The 18,362-nt window shown below is 43.4% G+C and overlaps 1 protein-coding gene across 1 annotated transcript in view; it reads right to left on the bottom strand.

Annotated features, from left to right (window-relative positions):
* ntn1b (netrin 1b) overlaps positions 1 to 18,362 on the bottom strand; it is a 38,788-nt gene that overhangs the window by 9,283 nt on the left and 11,143 nt on the right. Inside the window, exons 3-5 of the mRNA XM_071515400.1 lie at positions 7,277 to 7,465; positions 2,915 to 3,064; positions 1,434 to 1,487 (exon numbers count right to left, since the gene is read on the bottom strand). Of these exons, the coding sequence (XP_071371501.1) occupies positions 1,434 to 1,487; positions 2,915 to 3,064; positions 7,277 to 7,465 (393 nt within the window). The remainder of the gene's footprint in view (positions 1 to 1,433; positions 1,488 to 2,914; positions 3,065 to 7,276; positions 7,466 to 18,362) is intronic.

The following is an 18,362-nucleotide window of genomic DNA, read 5'->3' as shown; positions in this document are numbered from 1 at the left end:
TAAGAAAAAAACGCCCCTCTCCTCCCCCTCAAAAAAAAAAGGCGGTTTGGGACGGTGGCGGGGGATGAGGAGCGAGTGCATGTATGTGGAGAAAACATTTCTAGTGAAATGCCTGGCAGCTTTCGGGGTGGCGGGAGAAATAAAAAAGGGGAAATCCCAAAGTAAATGAATTTGACGAGTCCATATCGACCACGCCTAATTTCCATGTAAATGAAGTGGCGAGGGCGGGGGCCCTCTTTGTCTCCCACTGGCCCCTGGGGGCCTTCATCATACCTCCCTTTGATAGCTGGCGTTGCCCATTAGCCCCACAGCACAATCCCCGCACTGGGCCGTTACACCCACAGCTCTCATTAAGGTCCAATCTCCTGCTGCGAGGACAAACGCCCCCTTTGTGTGGCCTCTCCAGCAGTGCCACCTTCATTCTGCAGGGTCCCTGGGGACCACACCACTCCTAATTTGGAGGGTGGTGTCTGTGTGGGGTTTCTGACAGGAATCCAAACACCACATAGCCTAGGCAGTCACTATAGTAGGAAATGGGGTTCACAATAGAGCTCCATGAAGTCAGTGGCGCCACTTTGTCAGTTACAGATGACACTGATCAATGATCAAAAGTGACATTGCCTATGTTTTCCCTAACCTGTCATGATTAAAACACAAACTCAACTCTAAACAGATTAGCTGAAGCAACAGGTTTAGAGACCAATTCTTTGCTCATGGTCAAGTACAATGCAGAGCAGCCATCCCAACTAGCCTTTATAGACAGAAATTATACGAAAGCTATTGGTAAATATTACTGTGGCATGTCATGTCATCTACAATCGGCTGTCCAACATGGAGGCTCTTGTCAGTGCACATGAACAATAGGGTGTGAATAAGTGAGCAAGGACAGGGCTTCACTCCCAGCGCAGCCAGCCTTGATTGAAATACAAACTGGTGCAAATTAAGCATGTAATCAGATTAGGGCTGATACCCTTGGGAGGCTGCTGGGCAGGCTGGGAATACAGGCAACGAGGCCAAAGGGAGCACTGACAAAATATCTGGAGTTTACATCAGCTGCTACGCTCAGTGACGCGCGTTTAGGTCAGTGAAACTGTGAATGTTGCTCTGGAGGATGGATGGAAAAAACATACATGTTCTACAAATACATGGTTACATGCGTGAAGGTACAGTAGTCTATGATATATATGAATTTTAGTTTAGTTTAGTTGCCATGATAAACAAGAAGTGATTAAAAAAATATGTTGATAAAATACCATAATGAAATAGACAAAAATAAGTGATGCTACCACTTTGTGCAGGTGAGATAAAAAAAAAAAAACAAGTGGCCATAAAGTATCTCACTTCAAACCAGGTGATGTTTTGGTTGTTTTATTGTTGCAAAATCTGTTGTATGTCAAACAGGAAAACAATAAAGTATCTGCTGTGTTACTCACCGGAGGGTTCCTCGGAGCTGGTGTATGTTGCTGTAGGAGATGCAACTGGGATCTCTGTGACAGAGAGAGGAAACAATATATATTTCACATTGTCATCATACTGCAATGTACAGAGAAAAAATGGGACTTATGTGATGGGTTACATCTATGAGGAAATATGTGGAGCTCAATTTCCTGGCTATTCTCCTATGGGCATAACTAAACCTCAGCATCTGTGAAATGCACTTAGGGATGCTTTTAATGGGATGTCTTGTTAATGACAGCTGATTTTGACACACAGACGTGTACTGAAAAATGTGTAGTGAGAAAGTGAGTTTCCTATTAATGTTCTGCTCCCTCCTGTTTGTGGTATGTTGTAGGTGCAGAGAGCCAGGGCCGCCTGCCTTGTTAAAATCAGAGCTGGCAGGGAGTTAGATATCACAAAAATTTAATATCATGCTATTAAAACTAAAACGCATTATCTCAAAAATATACGAGAAACCAAATATATTCTACTCAAACTTCAAGAACCCCATTTCCTCCAACTTTTACACTGCATTTGTTACTTTCCCAACAAAATTAAAGAAATCCTATTCCAGCAGGTTCGCAGGTTTAAATTATCGCTGTGGATCCTGGCCAAGCATATCATTGTGATTCTTGGGCCACAGAGGCCTTGTCCAATTTCCACATACAACTTTATCAGAAATGTCAACCCCACTGAAATACAGTAACATATTGGACAATTGTAAATGTCTATGTGTCCTCCCAGACATCATTGTTATCTTATCTGGTCATGCCAGCCAGCTGTTTGATGGTGCTAGCAAAAGCGGCTACTAGCTAGCCATCTCTGTTTCTGTGTGGCGCTGACGTTTATTGCCATGGGGCTGGAATCTGCAGGCAGCAGATATAGCCAATAAACATATCAGCCATCATTCCCCTGGACCTGTGCTGGGGATTTATAGGGAGATGGGCCGTTAACGGTGTTGACGGCACACAAGGCCATGTTAGGCGAGCTGTAATGGTCTGTTTATCCAAGCTCTGGTTTAAACAGCCAAATATCTATCCAAAATAATGGAACAGGGGTATAAAAATAACATGGGATGAGTGTGAGCCATGAATTCATGCATAACAAGCATGTTCTGTCCTTTTCAGGTCTTTTCCTGAGGTGCTTATCACAATTCACCACTGCTGATGGAGCCTGGGTATCTAAGGTTGGACTGTAGGTTTTGGCTGAACTAATAAGAGTTGACTAGCTGGGAGAAGTGTGTGGTCTGAGTACATGCAACTGTGTGTAGATAACATGGTGAACTCTGTTGATGGGCTTTGGTTTATATCAAAGTGTTTTTACGAATAACTTTTTATCATTCAGCCGTAGCCGAATTTCACCATCAGCGTTGATGCCATAGAAACAGCTCATATTGACGCAGTTAATACGCGTTGGCATGGTTTAGTATTCTTTGGATCCAGCCACTGTGTGCGGAGGCAATAGAAGCAGGCCGTACTTATGCAGGGGGCGATGGGAGAGCGGCTCTGCTGGTAGCCCTTGGCACAGCGGTTGCAGGTGATTCCCGTCACTCCGTCCTTGCAGGGACACTGGCCTGTGGTCTGGTTACAGGTCTTCCCCGCTGCGCCAACCGGATGGCAATCGCATGCTATGGAGAACAGGGAAAAAAAGGAAAAGAAAATCAACATAAATGGGGAACGAGTAAACAACTTGTGATTTTAAATATGAAAACATGAGTGGTTTACAAGACCAGCACCGTTACAAAACAAATCTCGACTTTCAAATTACGATTTCTCTGGCATGTCCGCTGCTGACTCTACTTATTCCATACAATAAAAAAGTAATCTAAGCACTAAAGCCTAGTGAGAAATCATTCACATTAAGAGACTGTGCTTTCCTTCCAGACCATCACAGATGGGGAACTGGGCCTTGCACCAGCATAAAACCTCAAACAAATTACACTGCTTCCCTCCACCCATAATGACCATAGGATTCTTCATTAGGTCTGCTCTGGAAGGCATGCATATGAGTAAATAACTTGATTAAATATAAAATTTCACTCTCACTGCACAGCATCTGTCTATTGTGCGCATGTTTTGAACGCAAAGCTGGATGTGGGGATGTGAGTTGGTGTGTGTGTTTGTGTGTGTGTGTGTGTGTGTGTGTGCGCGCGCATGCTTGCATGTGCATGTGTCTTTGAGCTCTTGAGAGCAGGCTTTGTGTTCTCTGTACTGTTGTGATCCGGTGTAGACAGACTGTGTGCTCTTCAGATTGAGTTTCCAATGTAAAGCTTTCTGGCAAAGAGTTCCTTGCAAATACTGCCTGAATAATGTTTCCCATTAATGGACGAGTGGAACGCACTTCAAAGTCTGTTTAAGCTGTTAGTTGGGAGGATCGCACGTTAAATGTGAGAATTTCGTTCTGTGTGTGTGCTCTGCCAAACGTTTACCATAAAGCCAGTGTTTGAAGTGGAAGCCCAGCCTCCCTATTAGGCCTGCATGTGTTATATGTACCAGCAGAGTAATTTGAAAATTGCTTGAAGTGGTCCAATAGAGGTTGGAGTTGCTTTTAGTGGGAATTCAAGGAGCTTCATGAATATAAGGAGTTGCTTATTAAATAAAATGGAAAAAAAAAGTTTTACTTGATTTGCATCATAAGAACATTTGCCAAGTTTATTTGTTAAATTCAAATGGTGAAATGATCAGGGATTCAGCCTCTTTCTTATTCAGAGATTCTTTACATTAAAAACAAGGGAGGACATTTTAATGGAAACCATAAGTACAATAAAATGATCATTGAATAATGCAGCTCAAGATAAAAACATAAACACTGACATCATAGGGTGATGTTTTCAATTTAACCGTCTCTCCCAAACAGGATTTTGTTTGGGCCGCTATGGCACACAGTAGGCATGCAATACATGTCAGTGTTTATCTACCAGCATTCATTAAAACAAAAGTCTATAAAATAAAACTGACTCCATGCTTTCTCATGTTTTTATTCTGTGGGCATCTTCTAAAGCCTTTACAAATGACTCTCTAATATAGGGTGGTACCATAACTATAAAATTCAAAACAAAATCCAACAACATTAAGTCACTTTCTGTCCCTCCCTGTGAAGTACTTTACATTCAGCATTTGTTTTGCTATTTTTGCAGAATAGTTTGCCGGTCTGAAACCGTAAAGGGGCTATTTGTTTTGCTCTGCTTCTTTTAAATTCAATAGAATTAATAAGGTTAATAAGGTTATCAAACGTCTTTTCTGAATATCAAATGATTTTTAGCACAAAGCAGACTGACAACACTTACCACCACCACCATTTCCCCCATAACCTAAAATTACAGCTTCACTCTTCTAACATGTGGCACAAACTGGAAACATTAATTAATTTCAGCGTGTGTTGGGGGCCTGCGAAGCTGAGGAGTTTCTGAGAGGTTTCTGGGGGAGAGTGCGGTGCAGCGGACCATGTACCAGCTTCATCTCTTCGGGCTCCCCGGGTCCAGCTAGAGGCTGAGGCTGCCAAACGTACGAGGGGACCGGGAATAAAACAAACCGTTAGGGCCAGGGGGGGCGTGCACCGCGGCGCTCCAAGAGCCGTGTTTACACTGCGCTTGATGAGGGGTGAAGTTGTTAATCTGGGAAATAAAGCATGAGGCATTCCACGCTGCCACCGGAGACGTAGGGGTTCTCCGCCTATAGTGCAGCAGAGCCATTTTTTCACTAAGCCTCCACCTATTAAGCAAATCGTTGAGCGGACATTTTGTTGATATGGGGAGTTTTGTGGGGGGGGGGTTAAGGATTGGAGAATGAAAGCAGACTTCCTCCTGGCTGTGTTGGCGCAGCGCTGTATTTCCTGTCCAACAACAGCAGAGCGGGATGGTTGGCTGAGTTGAACAATAAATATAGCGGGTCCTAACTGATGTCACATAGCCCTGGTTCTGTCACCTGAGGAGAAGGCAGCAATCAGGCTGTTTGGGTTTGATCCCAGAGCACTAAGCTGGGGAGACGGAGGGAGATGGAGGGACGGGGAGCGGGGCTTGGAAGTGTTCAGGTTACTGATCCAGCTGTTTGGAAAGACCTGGTGGAGATCTATGGATGTTGCTCGATCATTAGCCAAAAGAGAGACGCTCTGTAACACTAACCTGCTCCTAGCTCCATCCACCTGAACCTGACTACTCCCCCAAATATGGCCTGTGAAAATGTTTGGGCTGGCACGGCACAGCGAAACAATGCTGAACAAGAACCATTTGTCACTTTTTAGCGAAACTCCAACTCAACATTGCCACATGCACTAAATCTACCCCAGAACTCGAACGCTGACATAAAAATACCCCCAAACTAACTGTGAAAACGGCTGTTTTTATTGGTCACGTTGCTGCCGATGCCGTGCTCTCGTTCCATGAGACTTGAGCGAGCCAGGGGGAATTAAGAGGGGAGGTCTGTTGTGGCACGAAGTAGGAAATATCATGTTGCAGTTCCTGTGACTTAATAGCCAGCGGTGTACCAAGGAGAAGGGCATTGAAGGATAGGGATTTTGAGACCCTGTCACCGACCAGTCACAGCTCAGCAGTGGATGTGGTTGAAGACCACAATATGTGCATCTGCACAGAGTCACTCATTTGTCATTATTGTGCGGTGAGAATCTGGATGTAAATAGACAACGGCATTGGAATATGTAATGTTGTTTAACAGCAGCATGCAGAAGTAAGATTTCAAGCACTTTTTCCCTTTCACTCTGTACTAAAAAATGATGCAGATAGATCCAGTAAATGCAATGAAGTTATCAGGGCGTAGCATGATGTGTGTGGATGGGATTTATTTTTCGGGGTGGATTTTTGGCCTCTCGTCTGAGAGCCTGTTTGATTCCCCTCTTGAACTGAATTCTATGGCAGGCTTTCCCACCATTGTTGGCCACTCTCATCTTTTTCCACTCATCAAAGATCCCCCCCCCCACACACACACAATTCACTGAAATTTAGGACGATTCATCGCAGTACTCCAAGTTAAACAAATAAAATCTAATAAAACAAAATAAGGCATTTGGTCACCTGACAGAGCTGCTTGGCTCCTCCTCTGCTCTTGCGGTAAATGTCTCTCTCTCTACGTCTTCAGCGAACGAATAAGGACATTTCAGACATTAACATCGCTGTTTGTTATGACAGTGTTTGCATGTGTGTGTGTGTGTCTTACTTTCTCTCTCACAGAGAAAGAGAGGGAGGGGCGGAGCCTTGTGCATCTATGGGAGCGTTTTTGCATGTGTGTTTATGTGTGTTTAGACTGAGAGTAAATGAGTGACAGGAGTTTGTTTGCTCAGGGCCTCAGAGCCTGTCTAGCATCCCCGAGGTGCTGGGAGACAGAAGGAGCTCAGCTTTTGTCTCCCCACACATTAATCCTGGGCAGCTTGGTCTCAAACCTGACTTATGTGCTCACACCTGTGTATGTGTGTGTGTGTGTCTTTGTGCCTGTGGATATGTATGTGTGTGTGTATGAACAGGAGCGAGGGATAATTAGGGAGCTGTGTTTCCACTCCTCTGCTCAGTGGATCGGCTCACACCTCTGTTGTGTTTGTTATGCTTGTGTTGTCAGGGACCCCAAGCAGCTTGGGAGCCGCACGGGTCAGTTCACTGACACCGAGACAGGTGGGAGCTTTTCTCCACACTTTCTAAAGAATTCTTTCAAAGTCTCAAGTGTGAAATAGGGCACGGTGTATGGTATGCGCATAAAAGTCTAACCTAGGAGAATGTGTTAAACCTATTGCTGTGAGTGATTAAAAGAATACCCTAAGACTGAATCCTGAAAGAATACTTGTGACCGCAGACACGGATGATGTTATAACATCCAACCTGCGGTATCTCCTTTACCTTTGCAAGCCCTCCTGTGAGAGATGGCCTTGGTCATGTCCCTGTAGTAGCCCTCCTTGCAGTAGTGGCAGTGACGTCCCGCCGTGTTGTGACGACAGTTGAGGCAGACCCCGCCGCTCCTCCGGCCGGACAGCTTGTACAGCTCCATGTTGAACCGACAGCGACGGGCGTGCAGGTTACAGTGGCAGGCTGGGCAGAGGGGGGGGGGGGGGGGGGGGAGAGAGAGAGAGAGAGAGAGAGAGAGGGGGGGGGGGGGGGTGTCACTAAGTTCATTTTTTCCCTTTTTACTGAGGTGTTGAGAAACACTTTGGCATCTTTAACCCTAACACTCAACGCACAGAACGCCTACCTTGACATTTTGCAGTTCGGAGAATCATAATGCCTTTAATAAAATGGTAAGTTAAATAAACATTAAATTAATACACCCGATTTAGTACATTTTAAACAATCCTGTATATTGTACAACGTTACTGTGAAAACGTTGTAATTCCAATTTTGGTGATTTCCATGTTCAACTGAAGGACTACATGGTCATCTTTTAACATCTTCATGCTGTGTGGGGCTTTTCTGCTTATTGTAAAGCACCTTGTAACCTTGTTAAGAAAGGTGCTATTTAAAGTTTATTATTACTATTTATTACTGAGAAAATTCTACAACCTCTTGAGTTTATGAAACCTCTTACAAAACCACATGCATAGTCATCAAGCTAAAAACAACGCTGTTGACATTTTGGAGATATGAGCTTTTCACCCGACAGCGATGATGTCAAAGTAGGATGTTTACAAACTTTGCAAATTGCAACTGCAGTCAATGGGAATCCTGAGAAAATGTATTTACTTGAATGGCCATAGACCTCAGTCTTCTGGTATGAGTTGTCATATTAAGACGATGGGTTATTAAAACAGATGGCCTGCTCTGGTCTGCCTTGAGACTAATGGAGCCTCTAGAAGAAACGGTCCTGCTCATGCTCTCGCTGGCCCCGGCCACCTGCTTATGAATTTAACCTCTGAACCCCAGTGACGTCAGACAGGAAAACTTTCTTCCGCTCTCCCACACATCTGAGAGACTGTAGGAACCTGCCGTATTTTGTGATTTATTGTCACAGCTATTTCTGCAGTTTAATATTGACCCCGAGGTTCAGATTTCTCACGCAGCGGTGCGCTGTCACAATTCCAGGCCCCTGTCCACGGCTTGTTTGGCGCTCTCTACTGTCACCGACCCATATTCTACCTCATGGAAACCTGTCAAAGCCTTAGATCACAGTTTTCCTTCATTAAGAGATATCAGACACATACCGTTCATATGGAGCGGCCCTCACAGTTCCTCACGTTTCGGTAATCTCTCCATCAATGCGCCCGTCTTAATGTTATTACAGGGAGATCTAAGCGATAAGACTGTCACATATGCTGCACGTTCATCAGCGGTCTGAATCACGTACGAACCGACTCACACCTGCCATGAGGGACCGGGGGTTGGCAGGTGGTTGGGATTCAGAAACACTCCTTCTGAATGGGGGCTTATGGGTGGGCACACACACACACACACACACACACACACACACACACACATAGGTGTTTGGCAGCTGTCACAGGCTTATCTCCCACACTTCCCTCCCCAGGGCCGATCCAACACACTCACAGCACACTAGACCCAAGAAGCTTTGAAGAACACACACACAGACACAGACACACACACACACACACACACACACACACACACACACACACACACTCCCTCCTCCCTTTCCCCTCTTGCTCTTTACTGCCTACTTATCCCAGATGTTATCTCCACTTAAGGGAAGTGTGAGGGAAAATGCAGCGGGGCTTTTTTTCATGAATAGGAAATGGAATGCTCTTAGTTTTCTGAGCTGCAGAAAGCCGTCTATGCTGGTACTGTACTTTCATCTTCCCAGTGATTCAGAGACAGATGCAGCAATCATTTCAAAGAACATAATTATACTTAAAAAATGGCTCAAGACAAAAAAATAAATACTGGCTATTTGTCATCATTTATTCATTTATTTATTTATTTATTTAACCGACATGGAAAAATAGATGGAACCAGTGTTTATCTGGCATGTGTCTCAAATTGAATTGGTCTCTCTTGTATGTGTGTGTACGCACGTGTGTGTGTGTGTGACAGCGTCATGAGATTAATAAGCGCTATCTGCACAGCTGTCCCCAGGCCCTTCTAATGAGCACTGTGCTATCTCATCCACACATCCCTGCTCTGCTCACACAGTCACTACGGTAATTGTCCAGCAGTGCTGATAAGCTGTTTCTGTCCCTCGCAGCATCTGCCACGCATTCGCCAAACCGCAAACTAAACACACGTACCCATGGACACAGCCAGTGCACAAACAGCTGTCTCTGCTTTTGTTCCCCAACAGGTTGATTTTAATAAGAGTGTTAATGTCATGGCTTATAAAGAGAGGCAGTTCAAGTATTGGATGCAATCTGGAATCACAAAATGTACTGTACAATAGGAGAGCCATGTCTAAATTTCAGCGTATCCTCAACAATACAGATCGTCCACTTCACAATGTACTGATTCAACACAGAAGCTGTTTCAGTACAAGCAGTTTCACTCATTTGTTCCCATTAGATTTTATCGTAAAATGATCATAATGGATTGTTGCCTGACCGGTCTGCTTAGTATAGACATGGATGGTTGTGCATACTGTATGTGCTGTTTTGGTTTGTGTATGCCCGGTTTGTGTTTGGTATTGTGTCTTCATTTGCTGGTGATGTTTCAGTGATAAAGAAATTCACCAGAGTGGGATTAATAAAGTATACATGACATTTTCATATAAATAAATGTCCGTTTTGCCACTCTCTATCGCCAGTTGATGTAACACAATAGTGATTCAACCTATACCCAGTTCATGAATGCTTTTACATTTGCTGGGAAAAACGGAGCATAGGAAATGATGCGTTTTACGTTTCTGGCAGCAACAACAACGGAATAAATAGAAGAAGAGCTCGGTAGTTAGCAAAACCCCATTGGCTGAACAGGCAAAAGCCACCTACAGAAACTCAATTTCATCAACAGAAAATCCAAGGAAAAAGACTGTTTGACTGCATTCTGGGAAGTGCAGTACAAAAACACCACAGGAATGACCGCTTATCACTAAAGATCAAAAACAAAATATCTATACAGTATATAAAATAAAAAACAGGATCTGGCACATTACCACTTCAACATTTATGTTCCAGAGAAAACAAAGTGTAGTTCTGAATATTAAATGAGTTTGTTAAAGAGCGGTTACTGGGGAGCAACAGCTTACTGCGGTTTTGTACTGGACTTCCAGTGCAGCAAGGTGTCTTTTCTGTGTGCTTTCATTTGGTTTCAAGGGCCTACTTAGAGGTATGCTATTCCAATCTATTTATGTTCAAGTGCCATCTATCAGGCTTAGCGAAGGAAGTGCTGGCGGTGGGTGTGCATATTGGATGGAAATTACGCATCCCACAGTTTGGTGGAGGCGGTTTTTCGCTCTGTCTGCAGCAGAGAGCACACTTCAGAAACAATCAAAAGTCTGTGCATGATCTCTAATGAAATTTGGTTATGGATGGTTGCAAGAACTCAACACCCCAGCAGCAGAAACTTACCAGCCTGTCATCAGGTGTCTGATGTTTAACCAAACAATGTGTGTGTGACTGTGTGTGTGAGTATTGTTCGTGTATACGAGCTTATGTCTAGACTTTAGACAGGGTTTGTGTGCGATCTGCATTGAGAAGAATGCCGTGCTTGTTCAGCGATGGAGAGCGGTGGAATTCCAGCAAAATTGTTGTTTATCCAGGATCAATTACTCTCTCAGTGAGTGAAAGCCTGTAATGATAGTCACCCGTATCATGAGCGGATGATGTGCGCCAAATCAAACACAGTTCACATCCCATCACAGCCTGTGATCTGAGGAAAAGACAACACTTGTACCCTTAACAGATTACAGGGCCATATTTTCATGACAACAGTTGGTTTAGTCGTTTGATATTTCCGAGCATATAGGCAAACATGGGTAGAGACACAGGCACACACACACACACACACACGCATACACACCAACTGTGCTTGCTGTCTACGAGTTAAAAGCAACAAAGGTCAAAACATGACAGACTTTAGGTTTAATTTGTCTTGTCTGGGCGTAAGAAATCTGCAGTTTTCCTCTTACTAGAATAAAAGTACAGTATCTCATGTTCATGGATGTATTTATTGGGCTATGCAGTTTGTTAAAGCAGGTTTTTGTTTCAATATGCTGCAAATCATCCTGGCCTCATTCTCAATGAGCTCTAACACACATAAGCGGTCTAAATTGAAATTAGGCAAAAAGCACTTGATTCAAAGGTCGTGCATGCTGCAGAACTTATGGAGATTACACAATGCTTGCATAACACCTGTGTAGTATATGTGGGTGATGCTTCAGATGTGTCATAAGAGCTCATTAACATCCATGAGGCACTTATGTGCTTTTTTTTATTTTCCTGTAAAAATCTGAATTGCAGTGGAGCATTGATGGATGAAGTCATGGCTAAATCTGACATGAAAAATACTGTTTTTGCTAGAAACTAGTAATACTATATGCCTTCTTAATGAGGCAATAAATAAATCAATGATTATGTTTCATTCTGACAGTCCTCTTGGAAGTAGTTACTTATTAGGATTATAAAGACATCACTAAGGGTCCCTGATCACATCAATGGCCATAAGGCATAAAAATGGATGACACAATATATCGTTATAATACAGGCTGGAAATTAATCATGCAAGTTTCAATATATCACTGTCATAAATAGGGTTTTACAGAGAAAATATTTTGTTGCCAGGAACATGGTGGTATCAACTGCACTGAGACCAATCTGTATTCAAGCCAACAGACTAGAAAAAATATTTTTCAAATCACACGGCTCTCACGGAATTTCTCTGATGAAGCATATTTGACTCGATATGATGTAAAAACATAAAAAGCCAGTGCCAGGAGTTTTCTGTGAAGCGCTTTCATAAGATCCTTCACCCTGAGCTGCCTCCCCGCCTGCTTACAACCAGACACGCTTTTCACGATAAATATTTCGATCGCACATTGCTGCAACAGCTGTGATTTTGATGAGGGAGAGCAAAACAACAAAGGGCTTCTGCAACGAGCTATCCAGATGATGAATCCTTTTACGAGTTTCCGGAATGCTTTTGATGATTCCGCTCGAGGCAAAAAAAATATAAACGGTGAAAAAAAAAAAAAAAAACACAATTGGGGCTGTTGCTGGGGGATTTCTCTTTCGTACAGAGCAGCGCCAGCTCCAATTGTCGTTTCATCAATAGCAACCCGTCACCTTGGTGTCACATAAACAAATACAACATCAAAACAGTGTGCCAATATGAGAATGTTTAAAGACATTCTCCTTTGATCAGGCCAAAGCGGCGATGACATGGCCGAAACAAACAACTGAGCTTGAACATGAGGAGTTGGTATATGTGATATGGTTTTAATGACACACATTAGAGGCAGGAGGACGTTTGAGCAATGGGAACTTTGGGTCCATCTGGAGCGGCTGCTGCACCTGCCTCTGGGAAATGCTGCTGTTATTAGACCACTAACGCCCATTAGCACAGTTTACTTTAGATTTGTTTAGACTTTGTTGTCCTTCTAGGCAAAATTGGTTCCATTGGCCTATGTGTTATTTCTATGAAACCCAGCAAAAAATCGAAATCATTGTAAATGTCAGGTCAAAACTAAAATAAAACATTGCAGAAAAATATTGTTTCATACTTGCTCTTCATAGCCAACTATGATATTTGCCCCTTGCCTTCATCATAGTTAAAATAATTTATCATTTAAAGCTATTTTTACTGAAAACAACCATTAGCATGAATATTGATTATATTGTTAGATGTTGTTAAATGAGGTAAAACTAAAATATGGGATTGATTTTGCATAAATTTGAATTTTTGCATTACTTAAGATGATAAAACGTCTCGGGGATAGATGACCCATGGCCCAGTAAATGAACATAACATGAGCGTTAATAGTCCATTAGTTATTAGTGCAAAGGACAAGAACAGAGACAAGACCATATTTGGCATTGATCTAGTGGTAATGTGCATGCTGCTTGTTTCCCCGATTAGAAAACATGACAGCAGCTTTACTTATATATATAATATATATATGCTGGAGTCATGCTGAAGTGGTCTAACACGGCACATTGCTCCAGCACAAAGCCGACAGGAACCATCAGCTCTTGTCTTAGAGGAGCACAGAGGGGCAAAGGCTAATAGAGCAGTTGAGCCCAATCAGCCTGGTCGTGTCAGGAGAGATGCTATCAGTCTAATGTGATCATCATGGCCAATTTGGCGGCAACACCTCTATTCCCCGTGGGGACATCTGTCTGCTCTGCTACCATAACAGCACGCCGAGAAACATAATGACCCATCACTCAGCTCACCTTTCACCTCTGAGGAGCTGCCAAACCACACAAGAGTGCACTTTGTGCCCTGAGACCAGATAAGAGATGAAAAGACATAAGCCCAGCTAATGAATTGGGTTACTCTATGATGAAAGGCTATCTGAAGCCAGCTTACTCTTCCACTTCGCCTGAGCCTGAGCACGTTCCTGTGTCAGTGGGAAAATCCATTGGTCAATATGTTTGCCCAGTTTTACCCTATGTGGCTTTAGCACAGATAAATGCTGGTCTTATCGTTTTTTTCTTAGCCATATGTCAGATTCTAGAAGCCAGGCTTAGTGGAAACATAAAATAACAACCTCAAGAAAAAATACCAGATCTGAAAAGCTCTTATTGCAGCACCTATGGTTGTGTGAAATGAAATACCTATTTTCAGAAGCTCTCTGCTGTCTGAAGAAATGCAGCCATCATAATTTCAAAAGGTTGTGTCAACCCCAGTAACCACAACATGGGTATGACAAGCTACAATAAAGCACATTTCACTATGTCCAGTGTTGATTATACAGTAGAAATACCTGTTATTTAGTGTACGGTACCAAAATGACAGCTTCCTTTGCAAATGATACTATTTCATACTTCATAGCAGTCGGTATAAAAAACCTGCCTCCTCTGAAACCTAAATGATAGTCTTCTACTATGCAAATGACAGAGAATATCCCACCACACATCATCTACCCCCTCTTGCTTGCTGTTTTATGCATAAGACTGTTCTTCAACCAGACGTTTAGGGTTCAAGCCTCCTTGTTGGCATGCAGCCACCCTGCTGAAGTGTCCTTGAGCAAGACACTGAATCCTGTCAGCTCCAAGGATGCTGTTCTGTAGCTGAGCCTGATCAACATTTTGGCTAGAAACTTTCTTCCATAACTTTACAAAAGTCTCCCTTTGCTTTGCAGCTCATGTTGAGGTCTAATAGGGCCTCCTTTATGCCACCAACTTCTTTAGTCGCAACAAACCCTGCCTAATGGGATCCCATTTCCTTGTGCTAACTCAGGATTAATAGTGTGTGTGTGTGTGTGTGTGTGTGTATGTTTCCCACGTGACACTGTGTCCCTCTCTCTCTCTCTCTGTGGACTCCCTCTCTCAGTGTGGGAATACGTCTCCCTTGACTTGCGCGCCTTGTCTCGCCATGCAGTGTGCGATGATGTCATGGGAGGCGTTCTCTTCCTTTACGAGTGCAGCTCTGTGATCTCTGGTGGAGATCAATTAGCTGAGCAATCAGCCCTCCCTGCGCTTTTGTGTGAGTAACTGCTCGTAAACCGCTTGGTTGCCTGGCGAACGGGGAATGCACCGCCTCAACATAAACAGCCACCCAAGTCAGCCTGGCCAAAGTAGCACTGCAGGCTCCTTCTCAGTACAGTATACACCATTAGGTAATGCAATGCAACATCAGCTAACGTAATGCATCATTAGCCAAAGTCATATAACATTAGCTAATACTACTGTAGTGTGGGTAATAGCAATTGCTGGTTATTGGTAAGACCGGTAGTTAATAGGCTTTAATGATGCTAGGTTGATCTGCATAGACTATATAAGCTAAATGACACAGAGAATGAATGTATACTAAGATAACTATATGTACTATAAGAGCCTTGTACTGCAGTTATTATGGTGCTGTTACATGGTGCCACACAGCTAAATATTGCCTTAGTGTATTTATAACCTTAGTGAAGCAATGCCTTCACTAATATATAGTATAAGAAGTGCAGTGCAACACATCCTCTATATGTGAACCACAGAGACTGATCTGAGCTGTGAACCCTTTCACAAGAAAAAAGAACTGATACTACGTAGCAGCAAAATAGTGTAATTGTGCAATCCGTAATGACCGGAGTTATACACTCCCCTCTCTAAACGGCCGGTGCCGAGTGGTGCCAACGATAACACGCCCCGTCTTATGAATAATCATGCATAATGACCAGCATATCTCAGCCCATTTATCCTCTTGTTGCAGGGTTGGGACCAGTCCAGAGTAGGAGGGAGAGGGCGTCCCTCTGCCATGTAACTGCGGCTATCCTGGGGCGGAATCTGGCCTGGGAACTTTGTCGCGTGTCACCAACTCTCTCTCACCCATTGTTCTTGTCTCTCTGTACTGTAAACTATTTAATAAAGCTGCAATGCCATGAAAATAATCTTTACAAAAAGCAGGAGGGGGGACAGAGAGAGAGAGAGAGAGAGAGACATAAATGGGTGAAGAAAGAGGGAAAGAAAAAGGGAGAGCATGCACTTCAGTTTTCCCAGCTATCAGAGGGAGCCCAAACCAAACAGCCAGTCTCCAGGCTTCTGGTGTGCATGAATCTCTCTGTCCAGACTCCATGCCTGATCCTCTATGGCCTCTCCACCTCAGGGAAGCTGCATATAAATGATGAAGGCTGCTGGGGCTCCACATGAGTGTAGGTCATGTGTTTAAATACAACATTTAGGGTAATTTGAAAAATTGAGTGAACTTATCAAATGTGCGGTTTGCTGCCTGGGCGACCGCTGTAGGAAAACAACACCGGGCTATAAAATTACCAATTAAAGTATAAAGCTGACGTATTGGCGGAGGAGCATCCTGCTGTCTTTGATTGGTAGTAGCTGGTGGTGTCGACTGGGGAACGCTGTTAAAATATACTCTTGAGTAATAATCTCATGAAAACTTATTAATTTCTGATATATTTGTGTGTTTTTGTTTGAGGCTTTGTGTATTTTCATTAATGCGCTGGAGTGCACCCGCTGTGTAGGTGTGGAGACAGGCTGACAGGAGGGCTGCTCCTTTCCTTCCTCAAGTTTATTTCCTCTAGTTTATGGGAAAGGTGATGAAAAGGTCCACAGTTATTAAGCTCAATAAGCAAATTCTGTTCACTCTTTGCTGTTTCTGGAGGAAGTTGTCACTCTATGATGCGAGATGCATGGAGGCAAACTTGTTTTACATAAAAATACATTCTTGAAACCAGAATTTTATGGAATTAACGGAAGATGTTTCACCTTCTTAGTTAAAATGAATCTTTATAGCCTCCCATTTCTCTACGTAATTTTTTATTTATCCCAATAACAAATACTAAAGTAGTTCTCTCTGACATACATAACAGGTGTAAAACAGGCAGTCCAGCAGACGTTAACCCTTCATCTTTAGAAACCTGTCTTCTGGTTTGGTCATCATCTGACCAAAGACCCTCTTCTGCAGACATGATCACCAGGAGCAGCCTCAAAACCCTCTGTCACCCCAGGATTTAGAGGTCAGGCTGGATGTTAACAAGCCTCCGTGCTGTTTTACTGGGATGCAGCAGCTCCACACTGGGGACGTTCTTTATTCAAGTTTACTGGGCATGAAGAACGGGTCCAGTTGGTGGAAAGGTTGGTACAAAGGATAAAGCATAAGGGGGTGGGGGGTGGGGGGGGGCTGTGGTGGTACTTAAGGACTGGGATGAAGGCCATAACTCCACATTTCAATGAGTAAGGATATAGTTTTGTTTACTTATCTCCTCAGTAGCGGTTAGCAATCAACAGTACACTGAAAAATTTACATCATAGTACCTTTTGCCGCTGAGGCAGTACTGTGCATTCTTCACACAATGATCTTGTACCTTTATTTGACTTCTACATGACTTCCACATATCTAGACAACATCTCAACACAATCAATCTCCTAATAATCTCCTAAATGCTAATGTAATGGAGTTGGAGAAGTCAGTTAAACTCACTCCACTGGTGGAAATACTATCGTTTGTCCAAATCGTCTCGATTGGCAACATGGCCGTCTATCATACCGGTAAGCACAGGACTTGCCCCAAGAGGAACCTGTAGTCCTGCCTAACAGTAATGACACCTGTAACATTAGGACCTAAGCCATGAGAGAGTAGAGATTAAGCACACGTTTATGTTGTATTGGAAGAAGCCAAAGAATATTTGACATCTTGTTGAGTACAGTTGATTTTATTACCTTGAATATAACTCATCATTTAGATTATTATAGTAGTTTTATAGACTGCCAACATTGACAGATTAGTTGCAGTGTTTGCCGCCTGCCTTGACCCACAATTCATGATGCCAAGTGGGAGATATGGAAGCCAGCAAAAAACAATCCCACATATCCTACTTGGATTTACCACTAGGAGGCTAACGTGAACGTTTTTTCCCATTTGGCAGCTCGTATTTACGATAATTCCGACATTACATGAATCCAGGACAACTGAGCGTGTGGTCAGCAGGGACGCTCTCCAGACCGGAGGACATAAAACTGCTAAACCTGTACTAAACATCTAACCAGGGCCAAGTTGCTGTGGGACTCTGTTGGCCGATGTTGGGCCGAGTTCCAGATCCTCCCCACAGTGCGGGGAGGTTATTTTAACACTCCGGCACGCGCGCCCTCCACTGTCTTCCCCCGTGGCGAGGGAATAGGAGAGGGAGAGGGCAGGAAGCCACTAGGCTGTAAATCATAAACCCTAGGTGACAATCCATCGTTCCTGTGGCATGTTTATTGTGCTTTTCTCCCCTTTTCTCCAAGCGCCTATTTATAACCAGTCACCTCCCCATGTCAAAATATCTCTCGAACGTGTTTTCAGATTGCGTTAAAACCACCCGTTTGCCCCTATGTCTCAATAATTAAAGATTCATTATATTTTTTAGAGCAAAGTGTGCAGTCCACTCCTCTAAGTATGT

This window comes from Centroberyx affinis, unplaced genomic scaffold, assembly GCF_046629955.1.
Source record: "Centroberyx affinis isolate AG114_WGS23_722 - 3 ecotype Tasmania unplaced genomic scaffold, CSIRO-AGI_Caff_v1 ptg000348l_1, whole genome shotgun sequence".
NCBI classification, from domain to species: Eukaryota; Metazoa; Chordata; class Actinopteri; order Beryciformes; family Berycidae; genus Centroberyx; species Centroberyx affinis.
This window is presented reverse-complemented; position numbering and strand designations above follow the sequence as displayed.